The sequence below is a fragment of the Andrographis paniculata genome, unplaced genomic scaffold (assembly GCF_009805555.1).
Source record: "Andrographis paniculata isolate CXL003 unplaced genomic scaffold, ASM980555v1 Contig57END, whole genome shotgun sequence".
Lineage (NCBI taxonomy): Eukaryota > Viridiplantae > Streptophyta > Magnoliopsida > Lamiales > Acanthaceae > Andrographis > Andrographis paniculata.
In genome coordinates this window covers 1,294,637-1,313,553 of record NW_026137592.1, presented here as the reverse complement: position 1 = coordinate 1,313,553, position 18,917 = coordinate 1,294,637, and the positions used below count along the sequence as shown (strand labels likewise).

The following is an 18,917-nucleotide window of genomic DNA, read 5'->3' as shown; positions in this document are numbered from 1 at the left end:
TAGATATTTTGTTACGAGATAAACCAAAATAAAAAAATAAATAGATTGTTAAGTTACGGAAAGAGTATTAATTATAACATATTATAGGCTAATATAATTCATTTTGACTGCTATAATGTTAACCATGATGTAGGCAATTGACACAGCCGTGTCTTTGAACAACACGGCTGTGTCTACGACAATGCAGCAGTTACTATGAAGTACTTGAGCGGTGGAATATATGTTATCGATTGTTTAAATTTATATTTAATTTGTTTGTGTTATCATAAAAAATATTTTTATGTTTTAAAAATTATGTCAATTTTTTATTTTTAACTATAAAAAATAATAATTATTACCTATTTTCCATTTAAGCTATTTTTTAAATTTTTAAATGTGTTAAAAATAAAATAATTTTATGGCCCATGCAATTTTAGACGACAACAGCTCACTAATTCAATATCCAAAACAACAATGAAAATTTAATCCAACTCACTTTACTGAATTTTACCACTATAATCAGGGTAAAAACATTACATAGTTACAGTAACATAATTTACCCATAATTCAATAAAATAAAATAAAATAAAATAAAAGAATCCACCCAATGAAATAAAATTCAATTGATATGTATATATGATATGCTAGTATTTATTATGGGGGCATAAATTGAAGATTAGACAACAACAATGAAACCCAGTTACAAACCGAAAGAATGAGAGACCTCGAGTTAAGGTCAAATTAACCAAACCAACACTGTCTAAACCATGGTTAAAGATAAAAAACTCGCAAATTTTTTCTTACAGGCAGCCATGGCCACAACCTTAAAGTGGCCGTGTGTGTCTTCCCGTCGCCCGGCCACACAGCAGTGCATTCTTCGGGATCGGATACTCGTCTCTCAACGACGTCGACGTCGTGTAAACTCTGAGGTACATTTGCTGCCCGAGGTACTGCCTCGACCAGAACTCCGATCGCAAATTCCACATGCCTACGTTGTCGAGCGAAACGTAGATCGCCGTCCAAGATTTCGGGTACACCTGCATGAATTCAACAACACGGTCGTGCTTGTTATAATCTCGTGTAGTACATGCCTAAGTCGCGATTTGTCGTAACAATTTTTGATCGATCGGTTACCTGAACTGTGTATCGACTGACGGCGTCGCGTAGATTGTATTGAGCCCGGCTTTTGACGCTATTCCATGCCCCTCCGTCCATTCTACATTATTATGTTAAAGGTTAGATATGTCGTAAATTCGAGCTCGTGAGAGTTAACAAATGACGAACTTACCCTACGACCCAAAAGGCGTAGCCATTGAGGTGATAGCTTTGGATGATGTCTTCCGGGTTTTCGAATACGATTTCTACGAATGCCCTGTAGTCGGCGTGCATGACCGATGTGTCAAGACGGATTCCCCGGCCGTTGGGAGTGTAAGGAATGCTACCCACGCGGAAAACTCCGCCGATGCTGAAATAGTCGGCGACTTTCAAAGGCGTGTCGGGATGAACGTAGGATACGCCATTGAGGGCGTACCGTTGCTTGCCATTGACTTGGCCTGCGGAGCTTGACAGCCGGATGGTCAACGAGGTATTTATCATGCCGTAGTGGTACGATCCTTGTGGATTCGGCCTCGGACCACTTGCGGTGAGATGCGTCCTAAAGACACAAACACAATATCGATTAGCTATATTTGAAAATAACAACTAGTGAGATGATCATTCGTGTTAGGCGTTGTACCTAATGGAACGAGCTTGATTGAGGGACCAAACAACTTCGGTCGGACCCCCGGGGAGGGGGCCAGATGGGGGGCTATTGGAGTTTCCATAGCGAAGGAAACCGATGCCGGTGAGGGTCTGTGATGGCACCGTGAAGCGGGTGGTGGCGACAATGTAGTACGTCCGAGGCGGCTTATTTGCTGTGACGAGGACTGACATGCACTGTCCGACATGGATGTCGAGCGAGGAATAGCTCACCTGCACTGTGTGTGTCCCTTCCACCTCCACCAACAGCATATCATGGCCGTCGATGCGAACATTGAGCGAGTTCTGCAGCCCGACGTTGCAGAACCTGAATCGATACGTCTTCCCCTGTTGGACGGTGAATGATGTGACGTTCGGGCCCTGGCCGTGCATGAGAATGCCTTGAGGGGGAGGGAGCTTCTTGCCCCCGTCAAGAATGGCTCTGAGGGCCTGCGGATATGAGAACGATACATCAGAATCATTACAACCATGCATCGATAGGGACGGGAAATTTATTTTAGCTATATATCAAATGTATTATTATAAAGACATGATTTTGGAGTATCAAAACCAGCTTTGAATATAAATGATTAAATTGAGAAGGGACTTACAGTGTGGTTGGACTTGTACCAATCACCGATGAGGAGGGAGTAGTCGTCGGCCGGGGGATCAAAAGGAACCGGGATTTGGGGCCGGCTGAGGATTTTTATGGAACCATAGCCGCCAGCGGCTTTGTGGAAGGCGAGGGAAGGGAAGTAGAAGTAGCTACCAATTTGGTCCTTCATCTGCAGAATGTACGTGAAGTTTTTGCCGGGAGGGATCGGGCATGTCGTCCCTGCCACGCCATCCTCGTACGAATTCCTCCTGTTTTGGACACCATTCCTGCATGCCAGCCAAGTTTGAGTTGTTTTAGCAAGTATGATCATAGATTCTGAATTGTCTGAATCAACATTTCCAAGAAATCGAATAAATTACCAGTGGATGAGGAAAGGCTCATTCAGGCTGTTGAAAACATTGATGATGATATTGTCATTGGTGACACAGAATATCTCAGGCCCTGGGAATTGTCCATTTATCAAAATTCCCTGAGGAGCAGAAACAGAACAAGAATTATATATACATGAAGCTACAGTAATTACTAATTACTAATTACCACACACAAACACACATACCTGTTGGGGGACGCCAAGAGGAGAAATGGTGCCATAGGTGACATTCCACTCGAAGAATCTATAAGGGTTTTCTGCAGCACTAATGGAGAAAACCACAAACAGAACTACTGCTGCAAGTTTCAGTTCTGTCATTTTTCAACACCAAATCTGTTAAAAGCCCTTTCCCCCTCTGCTTTTTCCTCTGAGGAAAGAAAGTAAGGGATGGAAACGGCGATGCTGATAACAATAGTAAGAGGGTTATATATATACATATATATATATCTAGAGAGAGAGAGAATAAGAAAATAAAGTCAAACATTGTCCAGCATCAAAGGCGTGTATTTGAGAATGTGAAAATTTGATGGGTTATAGAAAAGATAGGCAACAAAAACACGTCAAGAAAAGAAAAACAATAAAAAGCTAAGAGACAGTGAGTGACAGAACATAGCAGCATCATAATTCTTGACTCGATATACATCCCACTTCAAAAGTTCCTAAATATTTTCAGAATGAATATACCACAATTTCAAAATACATAAAAACAAAAAGAATAAAAAAACACATAATAGTAAAGGGTGTCGGTGGACAGATCCAACTCCAAGATTAGGAATAACGCAACAGATTCCCACATGCCCTGTTTCCATTACTATTATCATCATCATCATCATAACTAATATTATAAAGCAAGAAAAAATGCATGCATACATGTGCCGTATGGCTTATGCTGCGGCCAACCGCGTAAGAAAAAGATATACTATTTTTTAGTACAGCAGCAAAATAATTAATAAAGCTATTTGAATTCTTACAATTTGCATACAACGTAAATTAATTAATACCTGGTGTTCAATTGCAACAAGGGAATTATGCAATTCGACTCACGTGCTCCAGCGGCATAACTGCACGTGATTCAAGGCCCTGTATGGTTTGTAGGTTTCTTCTGGCACTAATTTGAGGCTGCTTCTGGGAGGGTTCCTGGTCAACGCGTTTCAAGAACTGGATACACAATTAATGAGCTAAAATAGTCAACTGGGATAACTGGGAACTAAGTAATCGAGCCGTATTCATCATCATGATCATATCAAATGCCAGCAAATTTACAGATCCAAGAAACAACTCATTCCCAGTACACCAACTTGGCACTACATATTTCCATTATTCAAATTAAATATCATAAAATTGAAAACTTGAAAAACTGAGATGAACACATATGTGGACATGAAAAATTGAAACTTTAAAAATGTCAAGAATTAGGGAAAGGATAGGTGTGTTTCTTGAAGATTCATTTTTGTTATAAAGTGTTATCATGTCATGTGCCGTGATTGCTGCTATATGACCACATTCAGCATTGTTTTTCTCTAAGCAATTATTGGAATTAATTAGTCCTTAAAAGCAGAAAAATCAAGTGATTTAATTCAGTTTGAATGAATTGTAGGACCCAAAAAGAATGAAAAAAATAAAGGCATTCACATTTATGCAATCAAATCAACAAACTAACTCACAGCTGCCAAAGGTTAAGCATCACTTACAAACTGATAGGTTGCATTCAAATTTATAGCTAAGAAGCAGCATCTTCCTAATTAAAACCACTATAGTCTATCACTATCATAATATAAGTTGTTTAAAAAGATCAATATATATGTTTATCTGATATTAAATGCTTTTGAAAATTTTAAGACAAAATATGATTTCATTTGGTTTTAGTATTAAGACTTCTCAGCAGTATTCTATCTAATAGCAGTGTTTTCATATTTACAGATCATTCTATAATATGTGCAAAAATTCTTGAAGTAAATGATATTGTGAGACAGGGAATTATATATACAACATAAATTTGAACATTTTTAGTACCACATATATGGAACAATGTCAAGCTTTTCAGTCGAAAATAAGAAATCCCCTATATTCTAGACAAATAATTCAATACAGCTTTTGCATATATAAATCGATCCTAATCCATTCCAATCCACCAGTCCGATACTCCTGAAGTAAACACTGAGTCGGACATACAAGTAACATGTTTTCCTAATGCAGTCTATCAGGCAAGGATAAAAACAGGTCACATTAGTTCTTATAAGCACTATCCATACATGCCCGACAAATTTGATAACAAAATAGATCCCACAAACGGGTAAATGTCTGAAACTGATGGATAATCCGGCATCAAAATATGAGTAGAAGTTAGAACTGTAGATTCCTTACCTTATAGCCAAATGTAAATTGATTACAACCATGACTATTGAGCATCAAGGAGAGTGGTCGCATCAGATAACAGCAATATGCAACAAAACATCAGACAACAACATTTCTAGGTATGAATCATGATTCAAAAGAACTTCAGTGTAATAGTGACTCCAGTTCAATAGAACCAACATGTGTGTGTGTGCGCGTATAACTATATATAAATCAGTAAAACAACCCCTGAGAAGTAAGAATAAATCATGGCAGGACCATCAATGCTCATAAGTGTCTGCAACAGAGATGATACGGCTCAAGTCATAGTGTCATACATAAAGACTAGTTACCACTACTTATAGATGAGTTCTTCAAAGCTGAGGAGATTGAAAAACCAACTAACCTTGCACAAAAGATTAAGTTAATAGGAAGATGAATCATTTTACATCTATTCATACTTAATTCCTCGACATCGACAATCAAATGAAACTAAATGCTATAGCAAGTATATGACATACAAAAATTCCATAAAAGTATAACGGAAATCTAAAGCCAGAATGAATGCCTTCAAATATTAGTTAGCCTAACAAAAACAGCCAATTTAATCAATTTGACATGAATGTTGGACTCAAATTCAAACTACAAACAACCATGGCTCCAAATGCTTAACCGAAATCATAACAAGCACTTGCAATCATCCCATAACATCTCAGGTTAGCATCACATTTCACATTAGGATAAGATCCATCTTCTACAATTCAGTCTAACCCCATAATTCTTTTTTGAGCACAAAACCGAGCATCGGACTTTATAAATATGATAATATCAGAAAACAAACAAATATTTTCATCCATTTCCTCACTCAATTACTATCATCTCCAAAGAGAAGACGAAGCCTAGTGGCGAAAGCACCAGTCGGCTCGAGAGCAGCTTCAGCTTGGAGACCTTGCTTGATGTGATCCATGCGTGCCATAAGTCGTTCCTGCTCCTCCTTCAACGCTACGTTGTCCTCCGTCAGGCCGTGAATGCGGTACTTCTGACCGAGCGATCGGCAACTCAGCAGTAGAATTCCGGTCATAGCGAAGAATTGTATGAAGCTTTGTTTATGTTTCCTGGCATTCTGGAAGAGACCAAGAAATTTCCGGTCGCCGTTAGGGTTTCGGACGCTGGTAGCTGCTGACGGCGGGGACTCCATACTTGCCGGCGCCAGATTCTGATCTCGATCGATATTGAAAAACTAAGAGAACGTGGGCCCAAGCCCATCAATTTGAATTCTATCAAATTGATGGGCCGGGTTGTTTATAAATTGTACCAACTCATATTTTTAATGTGAAAATCCGATTTGTCATTTAAATATAAAATATTTCCTTCTCCAATACCGCTGCAGAATTTAATATTAAACGTTTTATTAGAATGCATACTCATATAATTTTGGTATATTTTTGTCAGTCATATATATATTTGAAATATTTATAAATTAATAAATATTATTTTTTGTCGCTTGGAGGAAATATATATTTTTGATTTATAATAATAAAAGAATTTATATATATTTTAATTTATACCCTTTAATATTATATTTATTTTATAAAAATGACAAACTATTTACATTCAATTTATAAAATAAAAAATAAAATCATTTTGTTAATTTATTCAGATACTGTTCAAAATATTATTTCCAAAATAATAAGTCCAACTGTAATAGCATTTTTTCTTTGTAAATAGAAAGAGTATTAAACAATATATAAGAGGATGTATGTAGACAAATTTTGAAAACTCACTCTTACATGACACTATTTTTTTCCATAGGCATTCAATATTTATTTCATTAAAAAAATAAATAAATAAATAAATAAAAACACTCCAAAACAAATGTTTGCTTGATTTGTGTTTTAAAGGAAAATATATACACATGCTATTATTTCTAACAAAACAATATATCAAAAAATTATTTAAATAAAAAAAATAACTTAAATTCAAACTCAATGTAAAACATATGCAATTCTATTATTCTTTTCTTAGTCTAATATATATAAACTTTGGCATATGAATCTCCACATTCGATTTGAGTATAATCAAAATGTGATAATGGATATTGATTCCGGATTAGAAAATTAAAATTCACTAGTCACTAACAGATTACAAAATAAACTTTCAATGTAAATATGAATTTTAATCAAAAGAAACTTCATCACACTAAATCAAGAACCACGTTATTAAAAAAAAAGAAAAAAAAGGAATATTATCCACACAAAGAGCTTACTCTAGAAAACAACCTGATAAGATATTATGATACATTGTCCATAAAATAAATAAATGTTCAAAAGCCAATCATGAAGCATAGGACACAGGTAACAAGAATTTATGGAAAGGTGAAGAGCCATGGCAAATTAAGTTGAGCAATGTATAAAGGGCATGGATATACCTAGTTGACACAAATCCGGCAAATTAGTATAATTGGACGAATATAGCTCCAGCCCTCTTGTTTTAATGTACTGTCTTCTTGAAGATATTAATCGCCGCCAGAGAAGTCCTTTTTATGACCCTGTTTCATCCCGGAACCTCCGGGATATATCATTCTGGAGCATTTCCATAAACTCCTGGGAATCACCAAGATTTCGTGTAAGTAAATGTTTTTTGCAACCAATACTTTTGTGGAAGAATCGTGAAAGAATGGTACCTGTGCAAGATGCCCCTGACTGCACAATGCATTCACGATGCTTTCCCTTGAAGGGCCGTCTGTAAAAAGGTCTAACGCACTATCAACCAATGAGTTAAAAATCTCCTGGGATGATGGTCTTTGTTCTTCAAGCATCCGAACTACTTGACGGAGATTGATGCCCTGGATAAAGCATCGATAGAAATCAATATTCTCACCAAATAACAGTAATCAGAAATACAATTAAGTTAAAAGCTGTGGAAGCCGTTGGTTTTATGAATCTGACAGAGAAGTTGAGAAGATTAATACTGATGCAAAACTCCTTGGAGAGAGTTAATGATGATCCAAAACGAAGGGATTGATTTTTCTCTGACTTTGCAGCCATGGTGATGAGAAAGTGATGCCTAAAAGAAGTCGAAGGTGTTATTGTCAAACCTGTGTGTTATTGTCAATCGGCACAGTCCCTCGAGAGAGAATCTGTTCTGAGAGAGGTGCTGATTGAGAAACAGGTGAGACACCACCTAAAGCTTGAGAGACAATTGGCATCATTTGTTGCATCATTCTTCCCAGATCAATCCCACCTCCAGGCCCCCTACCCATGCCTGAAAACATACTTCCAAGATCATGGCTGTCAACCTGCTGAGCAATCTGATTCACTGTATTCCTCATTGCAGGATTTTGGGTGAATTGCTGCAACATGTTTCTTAACATGTCTGGGGAACCAATCCCAGTTTGTTGTGAAACGCCAGATAATAGACCATCAAGAGCAGGACTATCCAGAATCTGAGACATTGCATTTGCCACATCACCTTGGTCAGTAGTGTTTTGCCTTGTGGGCACGCTCAGTCCAGCTCCGCGGTTTAGATCTCCTGAATGTACTGAGGGCTGCAAATTTGTATTCCCTGTGTTTGAAAGGGATGAAAGGGATCGCAAAACTTCTTGCCCAATTGCTCTTGATTGTTGAATTTCGCTAGTAGTACTTGCACTATGTCCACCCTTGGCTTGTGCTTTTGGCTGCTTCCGCTTCTGCTACATTGATAAAAATGCACATTTAGAAACTGTATAGTGTTATAGATGGTCTCATCAAATCAAAATCACTGTCAGAGCAAGAATAAAAATTCAAAAATCAAAGCATAACTAAGTGGTGGGATGTGTTAACACAATGCAAAATCTGAAAATCTTTACCAGTCAATATTGAAAAGGGGAGACCAAGATTTCCTACTCAAATTCCTCAGATATTTTGACCAAAATGCAAACGAAACCAGAGTGTGTTGGAAATATGGAACCAGAAGATGATCCATTAAAGAATTTCCCAAGTAGAAGGGAGCAAACATAGAAGAAAAAACTCAAATGGAGAATGAGGATAAAAATAGCATGCAGGCTGAAATGAATTGAGCTAAATAATAGTAAATAAACACACTAAATTGTAAAAAATGCTAAAATTGTGTTAATCATTAGAAACCAAAAACATAGATGTGTTTGTTTGTGGGTTTCAAACCCAAGTTCCATTATTTACTAACTTTTTTACCTCCACACACATCAAATCATAACACCTATTTTTCATTCTTTTATATTACACTCAAAATCAATTTTACATTTAAAAAACATCACATCAACATTTATTTATATTATATCAAACAATTATTCTAATTCAAAGTTTTACTATTCCCAACCCCAAACTCAACTTCCAAACCTACATACAAGCAAACCCAGATTTTCAGGTACTTAATTCTAGTGTAGAATTTAGTGAATATGCATCAACCTTTGGGAGAGAGGGGTGTCACACACTTTGAGGCAGAACAAGTATGTCTAACTCCTACCTTAGGCTGAAGGCCTCCCAACCCCAATCCAAGGGGGGCAGCTGAAGAAGAATCCTTATTATCATCACTCATATTAGATGCGCTGGAAATTTTTTGAGCTGCAGAGCTGGAAGATTCACCACTGGAATTCACATCTACAGTCTTCTCAATGTCAGGTTGGTGGGCTCCATTTTGTCCCTGATAATTGACATTCAGTGAGTTCACGTGACATTTGAACTAAAGTGATCAAATAAAATGATTACAATATCACCTTCTGATCATCCGTCAGGGCAACATGAGTCAAGTTACTATTGGCTTCAGCAGCCAGTGCATTTTGTCTGGTCCTATCCTCATCTGTGGCACTATCACCAACATGTTGCTCTTGATTTGTTGAAACCAAAGTTTGGCCTTTAAGAAAAAGAAGCATTTTATATATAAAACTGAGTGTGAATCATAGAAGATTTTCTGCATGTGTACCTGAGACAGTAGGATCTGGATTATGCATGTCTCCAACAAGCCTCCTTAGTTGAGCACCAACATCAGTTAACAATGTACTGCTAGATTCAGTAGGTTGTGAGACGTTACTACCAGGTTGCCTAGCACCAGAGATGGACACCATACCACTTTGTGAAGGAACAGTGTTTGCAGTAATCCCTGATAACCCCATTGCTTGAACAGTGTCACCAGTCTCAGTAACATTAGGGCGTTCTCCTCGCATTCCTTCTGGAATAGGCACTCTGGCACCAGAAACCATCGGTGCAAGTGCTGCCCCTGATTGAGAATTAAATATGAATAAGATAGTGAAAATGATATGCCTATGAACTTGCAAGATAAAGATTGATATCACATACCAGTATGAATATGAATGCTCACATTCCTTGGAATGCTAGAAGCACCAACTGTACCCATATGGACTGGATTCGAAGAAACACCAGATGAAGCACCAAAAAGAGAGCTTGCTTGGTGAGGAAATGGCTGCAAATATCACAAAACATTTTGCATACTCATACACAGGCTAAATATAAGAGTGACCATAAGATCATGTGTTGGAAATGTCGAAATGACTATATCAGTGATTGGTACTGTCACACAAACCTTCAGAGGACAATGTTATCCATGAACTCCAAAGAATAACACAACAGATTTAAGTTCATCTCATCTTAAATAACTACAACCAAAAAGGTCGGGCAACAGAAGGACAAACACTGTCACCAAGGTCAATGACTCAATGAATTTAATTTATCAATCTGTCATGTTTACCAACTTCAGGTAAAAAATTATGCTTTTCTGAGACATCAGAAAAACTAATATTATGAATGCACTGTGATGACTGCAAGAAATTGGATCCAACTAAAGTCAGACCTGCGGAAGTAAAGTAAAACATAACAATGTTGTGGTAAAAACCATCAAAGTATGAATAACAAACCTGAACCATAATAGGATTAGGCCCTGAAGGAGATATATAAACAGCAGGCCCAGCATTCACAAACGATTCAGCCTACACATGCACCAGAGGACTTTTTAGATTGACCTCCCAGTAAATAAGAAAGCTTTTAGTTCATGAAAAGGGCATACCGAAGATTGGCCCATGCGAAGAGTCAAAATTGTCCTTCCCAGCTCTAAAAGAAGAGCACCTAAGTGTTGCATGGCCATGCCTAACTGAACAGACTCTGTATGCACTTGTCCCCTCACAGCAGGATCATTATTCCCACCCTCCTGACTTAGACGACCTGCAGTGTGCTATGAATTTTGCAGCAGGTTATAGATAAAATCAGGAACCAAGAAACGCAACCAGTTTATGAGAAGTAATAACCAGAGGAATAGAAATAGCATAAACCATATGATGTACAATTCATGTGAAAAAAGAAACATGAATCTAGAACTGAAATGATGTTTAAAAAAGTTTTGGATATGCTTGGATAGTGCAGTAAAGAGTAAAAAATGAAAAGCAACAGGTTAATACTTGAATATAATAGTATAATATATATGCAATTGTGACTATGATATATTTGGAATCCATGAATTTAAAGGCTCATACAGAAGAGTACAGCAAAAGGCTGAAGAATTTCATGAGATTTTTACAACTGCATTAGAGCATAGATAGAATCCGCACGGCATACAACAAGAGCACAAATTATTAATGGTGACAGACTTGAGATGATAAAATCATGTTAAAGGAAAAGAACCAACTTGTAATTACATAATTGAAACTCTGAGAAAAAAAAAGAGAGAGAATCTTTAGGAGGATGCTTACAATTAATGCCGGAACAGCATGGTCACTAAGAAGACGCTGAGCATGCTGTAAAACAATACTCAGTGCTTCGACTGTTGGCAAACCAAGTGAATTTGAAGGCAATTCAACAGCTGGTAAATCACCAGTAGTAGTTGTTGGTTGGTTTGGTTGATTTCCTATATTTAAAGATGATGCAATTTTGGTAAGAAATATTTCATAACACAATCAAACTTAACAAGATTTAGGCTATTACCATTTTGGGAAAATGCATGTTCCATTCGGTTCATAAATTCCATTAGTGTGGTCAGTGAATCTGGAATAGGCTGATAATGAAAAAAATTCACTGCTTAGGTGTAAGGAAATAAGAAACCTTAGTTAAACTGTGGTTGGAAAATCATATTTGTAAATACCATGTTCATTGAAGGTGTAGCAATTGCTGCTCCTAGGGGGATTTGCATAGTATGTGATGCTGATAGACCATTGGAGGGTTGCGAAGGAGAAGATTGATTTCCATCCTGACTTTGACTGCCAGAATTAACCCGTGAACCCTCAGCTTGATTTACATGAGACAACTGAACCGAGGATACATATATATATATGTTAGAAAGAAAGGAAATGAATGTTAAAATCCATTAACCAAAAACATACAACATGAAGAAAACAAAAAAACATGAGTAACTAAAAGAACCTGAATGATGCTGCATGGAATCCACAGATAATAAGTTTAACAGCATTTCATTACATGGAGAATGTGGCCATTCTTTAAAATTATCAAGTTGATCAAAACACTCAAGCTAGGGAAAAATATTTATTCAGAAGATTTTAATGTGAAGAATGCACATATTAAAATTAAAAGTGCCAGACAGCACAACCATAAGAAACTATGTAACATAACAAAGATGATGAACTTAAATGCAACTCCAGATTCAAAATAAAATTATTCTCTCAAATGCTGCAAACTGCAATAAAGTACTCTCGCTATTCAAGAGTGAAAATCAAAGTATCTAACTACTAATTACTCTCCGGTGTTCCCACTGAATTTTTTGAGAAAACTTATAAAAAGGTTCGACAGAGATAAAGTTGCTTCCAGACCAAGAAAATTGATGAGCTTAACAATAAATGAAAAGAAAAGTAAATATAATTAAGGTCATCAAGTTGAATGAACAACCAAAAAAGAAATACCACTGTCATATGATATTTTTTGTTGTAAAGATAACAGGTTTGAGCACGATGAAAGCGCAATTCTCGTAGAAGCATAAGCACCAAAGAATTTTCGATCATATAGATGATGACAATCGTAGTAGCAGCAGCAGAAGAGTTCATAGCGCATTTAAGTATTGGATGAGCTAAATGAATGTGCAGCTGGTGCACAAATAACTTGATAACACATCAAGAGGTGACTAGATAAAATGAACTACTACCGGGACACCAGGCATCATGCCTCCCGTCTGATTGCTAATTCCAATAGTGTTCAATACTGCCCCAATGACCTGAAAAGCATACAATGTATTAAGTTTCAACTAGACATACTGGAGTGATTTCATCATAGAGAGCATGTCCTAAACACCAGCATGACAAGAAAAACAGACCCGACTTATATCAGGCACGGCTGCTTCTCCTTGATCTCCAACATTTAAGGTACCCAATACAAAACTATGAGCAATTGGTCCAATCCGATTGCGCTGCCCGCCAGCATTAGGATCATTCCCTGTATCACAAAATAAGACAACACTTGAGGGAAACTCCTGTGCTGGATCAGATTATTTAGAAATCAGTGGTGCATGCATCTCAGCTGATTACCTCTGCTGCCATTGCTTGAAGTCGCCTCTCCAGTGATTGATCCAGAAGCAGGGTGGGGCTGCCTTTCAACTAAGTGTAACGTATCTCCATTTTCAACATCTACAGTGTTGTTAAGTACATACCATAAAAGATGCCAGGACAAGCGGATATCCCAATAAATGCAGAACACCACAAACATGAAGATATACAGCATTTTCAGACCACAATGTCTGGTTTAAGTTCAAACAACCTTTTGACAGTTTACTGTGGAAAAGAAGAGTTAAAAAAACAGGTGTTTGTATTTTGAATTGTCTTAGAATTTAATTTTTTTAATGAAAATTTTGGTGTTGAAAGGGATGTTTTGAATATAATATACATTTTAGATGTGATGCTTTCTAGTGGGAAAAAATAATTCACGATTGATTAGCACAAGTGAACACACTAAAAGTTTTCCTTCATATATCCCTAGGCACATAATCAGTGGTTTTCTTATAAATCACATTTCATTTGCCATATCTAACCTTAGAAATTTATACCTACATAGAGATATAGGCACAAACACCATGGGCATGGGTTTATAAAGACACAACTAGATACAGCTTATTAGACATGTAAACATGCATACAAATCACACATATATAGCAAAGAATAAATGTATTAGCAACCTAAAGTCTCTCATAAAAGATTATTTTTCTTTAGTGGTGCTTTGATGTACAATGCATTGTAAAATGAGAACAAATAAAGAATTTGCAACTTCATAACTCGAAGGATACTGTAGTCCGAAAGAAGGTGATCGTCCTTCAAAACCTTGCCCCTAAATATTAGACGTTGCTGCACAACTGGCACACCACTTTGACTTGCTATCTTCTCCTTGAATGCAGCTATAGGAATCTGAGACATGAAAACCAATTTCATGTTGAACAAATGGAATGTGGTTATCCAAATAAAACTAAATTCGCAACATTGCATTTGTCAAATTAAACATGAAACCAGATGAAAATTAGAAATTGAACTAATACTAATTGTCAATATAAAAACTCCTAAAGTTCAAGCAAGGAAAGAAATAACTTAACATAGATCAGCTCAGATTACAGCATAGAATTTAAAAATGTTTGCATCAAGTATGTTACCATCATGTAGAAGGATACATCAACATAAGAACCCGGAATACATATGAACAGAAGAACTATCGCAGGTACAAAAACAAAAATATGATAAAAAGCATAGAAGATGCATATAGTATCTGGCTATTATGTAGAGAAATTTTTTGTAATTTATACACATGAACATGTCATATAAAAGCATTGAAATAAAAAAATTATAAAAAAAATAAAAATTACATTCTTATCCACATTAACACTGTAAATCCGGGAATCCAGGGTTTTGATATTGAGCTGGAGAGGTGATTCAGAAGTCCCACTAGAGCCATCGCTAGTACTTGAAACGTTGTGTGCTTCAGGTTCTGCCATGTTAAAAGTGTTTCAAGATACCTGGAAATAGCAAAGACCATGTATTAGGTTCTCTGTTTCTCTGTCATATGCATTCCATTTAGATTTCTTTATTACAAAACGAGTTTAATTTATTATTGCAACAGCTGCAGTACCAATCTTGGTGTCAGATTATAAATGTATATGCAAAATAACAACCAGGTAGGAATTTTTCTGAAAATCAATGGAAATTATTGAGAATGCCATGAAAGTTTGAAAATATGTCTAAACAAACATGAGCATGCTGTGGTGCTCTGTCGCCCATTCTTTAACTGTTGGAAATCAACATTGCCAAGGCATACACTTGCGATACACAGGATGAGCATTATTACTTACACCATAATTCTTTCTTTTTTTTTTTTGGTAATATATTGTTATTTGAAAAAGAAAAAATGCTAGCAGAGGTTTGTATCATTTGTACTTTCTGAAGTTTCTTTCATTTCTCTTCTCCATTCTTTCCATCTTTTTTGCCTACTTTCTATGTTTACTTGTATTAAAAGTTGGAACTTCTTTGTATCTATAATGAGTATTTTTGTGAAAATTACCAATTGCGTGAATTTATTTCTTAATTGTATAATGTGTTGTCATATTTCGGTATTGCGTATGTGGAAGCCAGAACATCAACAACGACTTCAAAAAACACATGACCCTAGTAGTTTACTAATGCAGGATAACCAAACGATGAACCATTTCATTTGCCCCATTAGCAAGAAACCAAATTCCACAAATCAATAAGACCGCTTGCAACTAACCAACCCAAATACCAATGCAAAAACAAGAAAACATCATCAACCCATCCAAGAAATTGAAAACGGGATGTATACGATTACATACGTCTAACGCAATTTTACCCCGCTGGCAACCAAAAAATAAAAACTTAAAACAATCTCCAGCCTCTGCGCATCATTGGAATACATTTCCAGTCACCTAGGATTATTAACAATAAAATCCAACCTCTTCCTAGGGTTTGAAAATAAAAATAAAATAAAGATTCAGAAACCAAACCAAACGAAAACAAAAAATCAATCACATAAAATTGGAAGACATTGAAATCGAACCTTGAGGAAGAAGTTGGAGAGGAATCGAGATGGCCTGCGAAATCTTGGAAGTCAAGGAAAGATTTACAGCGGGGAGTCGGAGAAAAAGCAAATCTGCGAGGGCTTAATCGTAATCACAGCTTCATGACAAATGCTCCACATTCCAGAAGGATCTACAGACAGGCCTAGTTTGCGATTTGCGAACGCTCCCGCTTTCTCAGTCTAGCTGGTCGTACACTACTTCAAATAATATATATTTTCTGAAGAAGTCGCATTAGTGTCACCACGATTTTGGTGCTGAAGAAAAGAAAACGCTATTCGATATATCTATTTAATTTTTATATACTAATTGTAGCTTATTTTTAAACACAAAATTAAAATTTATTTGATTGCAATTTAAAATAAAATATTTAAATTTTTATTTAGACTCAAACCAAGCCCAAACTTTGATCCAGCTCAAAATCACGCCTAAATTAAGATCATGCCTAATTAAGCCAAGATTTAAGACAAAAAAACAAATCAATCTAGCTGAGAAACAAGATTAACAACAAATAAAATATTGAGTAAAAATTATTTTTGGTCTCATTTAATATCAAAATTATCAATTTTGGTCCCATTAAAAAAAAAATTATCAATTTTAGCCCTACTCAAATGAAAATTTATCAATTTTAGTCCCAAAATGGTTGACTGGGACTGAACACGGCCGTGTTGTTTTGAACACGGCCGTGTTGGATGACTCAGAAGGTGACTGGGCGTCCTAGGCAGCCAACACGGCTGTGTTGGTTACCCTGCACTTCTGAACACGGTCGTGTTATTGTCCGTGTTCTGAACACAGCTATGTTCCTGACCATGTTCTCAACACAGCCATGTTTCTGTCCATGTTCTCAACACAACCATGTTCTAAGTCATGTTCACGACCATATTTTCAATATAATCATATTGTAGGTCATATTTATTATTTTTTTTCACTTTTTGGTTAAAATTATTTGATATATATATATTTATAATTTAATAAAAATATTTTTTACAATTATTTTATAATTAAAAAATAATTAAATTTTAATATTTTTAAAATATATAAAAATAATAATATTTTAAAATAATACTCCCTCTGTCCCACGTTGGATATCTGGGTTACTCTAGACACTAGAATTTATGATAAGTATAATTAGTAGATAATTAAAAATATATTAGTAAAAATAATTGTCATGTAATATAAATAATTATAAATTAAGATTAAAATAACTCATTAATTTAATTAAAATTAAAATTAAATTAAAAAATAGTGTGTAATTATTTTCCAAAAAAATGAAAGTGATATAAACGGCAATGTGAACATGGTAAGTGGGACGGAGGGAGTATCATTAAAACATTATTATTTTTATATATTTTAAAAATATTAAAAATTGATTATTTTTTATATTATAAAATAATTGTAAAAAATATTTTTGTTAAAATATATATATATCAAATAATTTTAACCAAAAAGTGAAAAAAATAATAAATATGACATACAATGTGATTATATTGAAAACATGGTCGTGAACATGGCCTAGAACACGCCTGTGTTGAGAACATGGGCAAGAACATGGATAGGAACATGGCTGTGTTCAGAATACGGGCAGGAACACGGCCGTGTTTAGAAGTGCAGGGTAATCAACACGGCCGTGTTCAGTCCCAGTCAACCATTTTAGGACTAAAATTGATAAATTTTCATTTGAGTGGGACTAAAATTGATAAATTTTTTTAAATGGGACCAAAATTGATAATTTTGATATTGAATGAGACTAAAAATAATTTTTACTCTAAAATATTCGAAAGAGAATTCACATGTTTCATAAAAAATGATATGATTATATGGAATGAATTACCCCAGTCGAACATGCAAAAAGTCACACTAGGTGAACCATGTGTGACAGATAACCTGAGGTGTCATGGATTACCGTCACAAGTCTAACCCCTACACGTAACTGCTCAGGATCCTAATTAATAGATGATCTATATTTTATATATTATATATTATTATTATTAAATTTTAAAATTAAATTTTAACTTTTAATTTATTTATTTTTCTTCTCCTATTTAATTTTAAATTAAATTTAAATTTCTAATTATATATTATTATTATTATTATTATTTTAATCGTCTACACTTTTTTACTTTACAAGCATTGCCCCCAACAACTAGATCAAATATGTTTCACTTTTTCTCTTATATCTTTCACCCTTCTTCGGTCTTTTTTGCTTTTCGAACTTTCAGATAGACTGTCTTCATATTCTTTTCTCAAATTTACATTGTCGAGACGGTCACATTCAACATCTTCTCCAATCAACGCCAATCAATAATATTATTAAAAATATATTTTAATCATGTATTTGTAGATCTATAATTTATTTTTATTGAGGGCCTAAAAAAGGACTCTCCCACTAGGTCATTCCTTACGGAACCCGCCTAAAAAAGGACTCTCCCACTAGGTCATTCCTTACGGACCCGTATGTATATATTATTCATATTGTATGTGTGTTATAATTTATAAAGTTGATGTAATATTCAAAATAATTATATGTGGAATATTCACCGTGTAAAAGCCATCGGATACTTAATAAATCCACGGTATCGACTGATTACTAAGATTTGTAAAATTACTACGTAAGATGACTCTTGTAAATTGCTTCTATTATGGGAGGTGCTAAATGCATGTGCAACTTAAGATATCCACTAATTTTTTTATGAATCACAAAATTTTTGCCTATATCAAATTGAGTTTTTATTTAATTTTAAATAATAAATTAATTTTTTTTTAGTTTCGTAATCGAATAATTTATTATTTTAATTATATAATTGAAGATTATCTTAAAATAATTTTATAAGTGAAAAGAGTTTG

General features: G+C 35.3%; 3 protein-coding genes across 4 annotated transcripts; all 3 read right to left on the bottom strand.

Annotated features, from left to right (window-relative positions):
• Nucleotides 1-460: 460 nt before the first annotated feature.
• On the bottom strand, nucleotides 461-3,374 carry LOC127256832 (L-ascorbate oxidase homolog). Its single transcript, XM_051283047.1, has 7 exons — nucleotides 2,889-3,374; nucleotides 2,692-2,801; nucleotides 2,328-2,598; nucleotides 1,715-2,166; nucleotides 1,268-1,633; nucleotides 1,114-1,195; nucleotides 461-1,016 (listed from the first exon to the last, which is right to left on the bottom strand). The coding sequence occupies exons 1-7, from the start codon at nucleotides 3,018-3,020 to the stop codon at nucleotides 804-806; spliced, it is 1,626 nt and encodes a 541-aa protein (XP_051139004.1). The 5' UTR covers nucleotides 3,021-3,374; the 3' UTR covers nucleotides 461-803.
• Nucleotides 3,375-5,691: 2,317 nt separating this feature from the next.
• On the bottom strand, nucleotides 5,692-6,375 carry LOC127256833 (uncharacterized). Its single transcript, XM_051283048.1, has one exon. It carries the CDS (start codon nucleotides 6,232-6,234, stop codon nucleotides 5,902-5,904), a length of 333 nt encoding a protein of 110 aa, XP_051139005.1. The 5' UTR covers nucleotides 6,235-6,375; the 3' UTR covers nucleotides 5,692-5,901.
• Nucleotides 6,376-7,279: 904 nt separating this feature from the next.
• LOC127256831 (ubiquitin-like domain-containing protein CIP73) lies at nucleotides 7,280-16,256 on the bottom strand. 2 transcript variants are annotated; one of them, XM_051283045.1, is made up of 18 exons: nucleotides 16,055-16,256; nucleotides 14,850-14,999; nucleotides 14,283-14,400; nucleotides 13,531-13,629; nucleotides 13,320-13,438; nucleotides 13,152-13,220; nucleotides 12,141-12,302; nucleotides 11,984-12,053; nucleotides 11,752-11,906; nucleotides 11,073-11,237; nucleotides 10,924-10,995; nucleotides 10,349-10,472; nucleotides 9,975-10,268; nucleotides 9,769-9,905; nucleotides 9,519-9,695; nucleotides 8,134-8,727; nucleotides 7,720-7,881; nucleotides 7,280-7,639 (listed from the first exon to the last, which is right to left on the bottom strand). In XM_051283045.1, the coding sequence occupies exons 2-18, from the start codon at nucleotides 14,976-14,978 to the stop codon at nucleotides 7,577-7,579; spliced, it is 2,709 nt and encodes a 902-aa protein (XP_051139002.1). In that variant the 5' UTR covers nucleotides 14,979-14,999; nucleotides 16,055-16,256; the 3' UTR covers nucleotides 7,280-7,576. The 2 variants fall into 2 exon arrangements, with proteins under 2 accessions (XP_051139002.1, XP_051139003.1); XM_051283046.1 differs by having other exon boundaries at nucleotides 8,134-8,724.
• Nucleotides 16,257-18,917: the final 2,661 nt, after the last annotated feature.

Bases quoted from the DNA above. Each gene is read 5' to 3' on its own strand.
- LOC127256833 (XM_051283048.1), bottom strand. From the start codon at position 6,234: ATGGAGTCCCCGCCGTCAGCAGCTACCAGCGTCCGAAACCCTAACGGC.
- LOC127256832 (XM_051283047.1), bottom strand. From the start codon at position 3,020: ATGACAGAACTGAAACTTGCAGCAGTAGTTCTGTTTGTGGTTTTCTCC. The intron at 2,599-2,691 runs GTAATTTATTCG...GCTGGCATGCAG, and splicing joins GAGCCTTTCCTCATCCACTG to GAATGGTGTCCAAAACAGGA. The intron at 1,634-1,714 runs GTACAACGCCTA...TTGTGTCTTTAG, and splicing joins AATCAAGCTCGTTCCATTAG to GACGCATCTCACCGCAAGTG.
- LOC127256831 (XM_051283045.1), bottom strand. From the start codon at position 14,978: ATGGCAGAACCTGAAGCACACAACGTTTCAAGTACTAGCGATGGCTCT. The intron at 11,907-11,983 runs GTAATAGCCTAA...CTTTAAATATAG, and splicing joins ACATGCATTTTCCCAAAATG to GAAATCAACCAAACCAACCA. The intron at 10,996-11,072 runs GTATGCCCTTTT...GTGCATGTGTAG, and splicing joins TTCGCATGGGCCAATCTTCG to GCTGAATCGTTTGTGAATGC.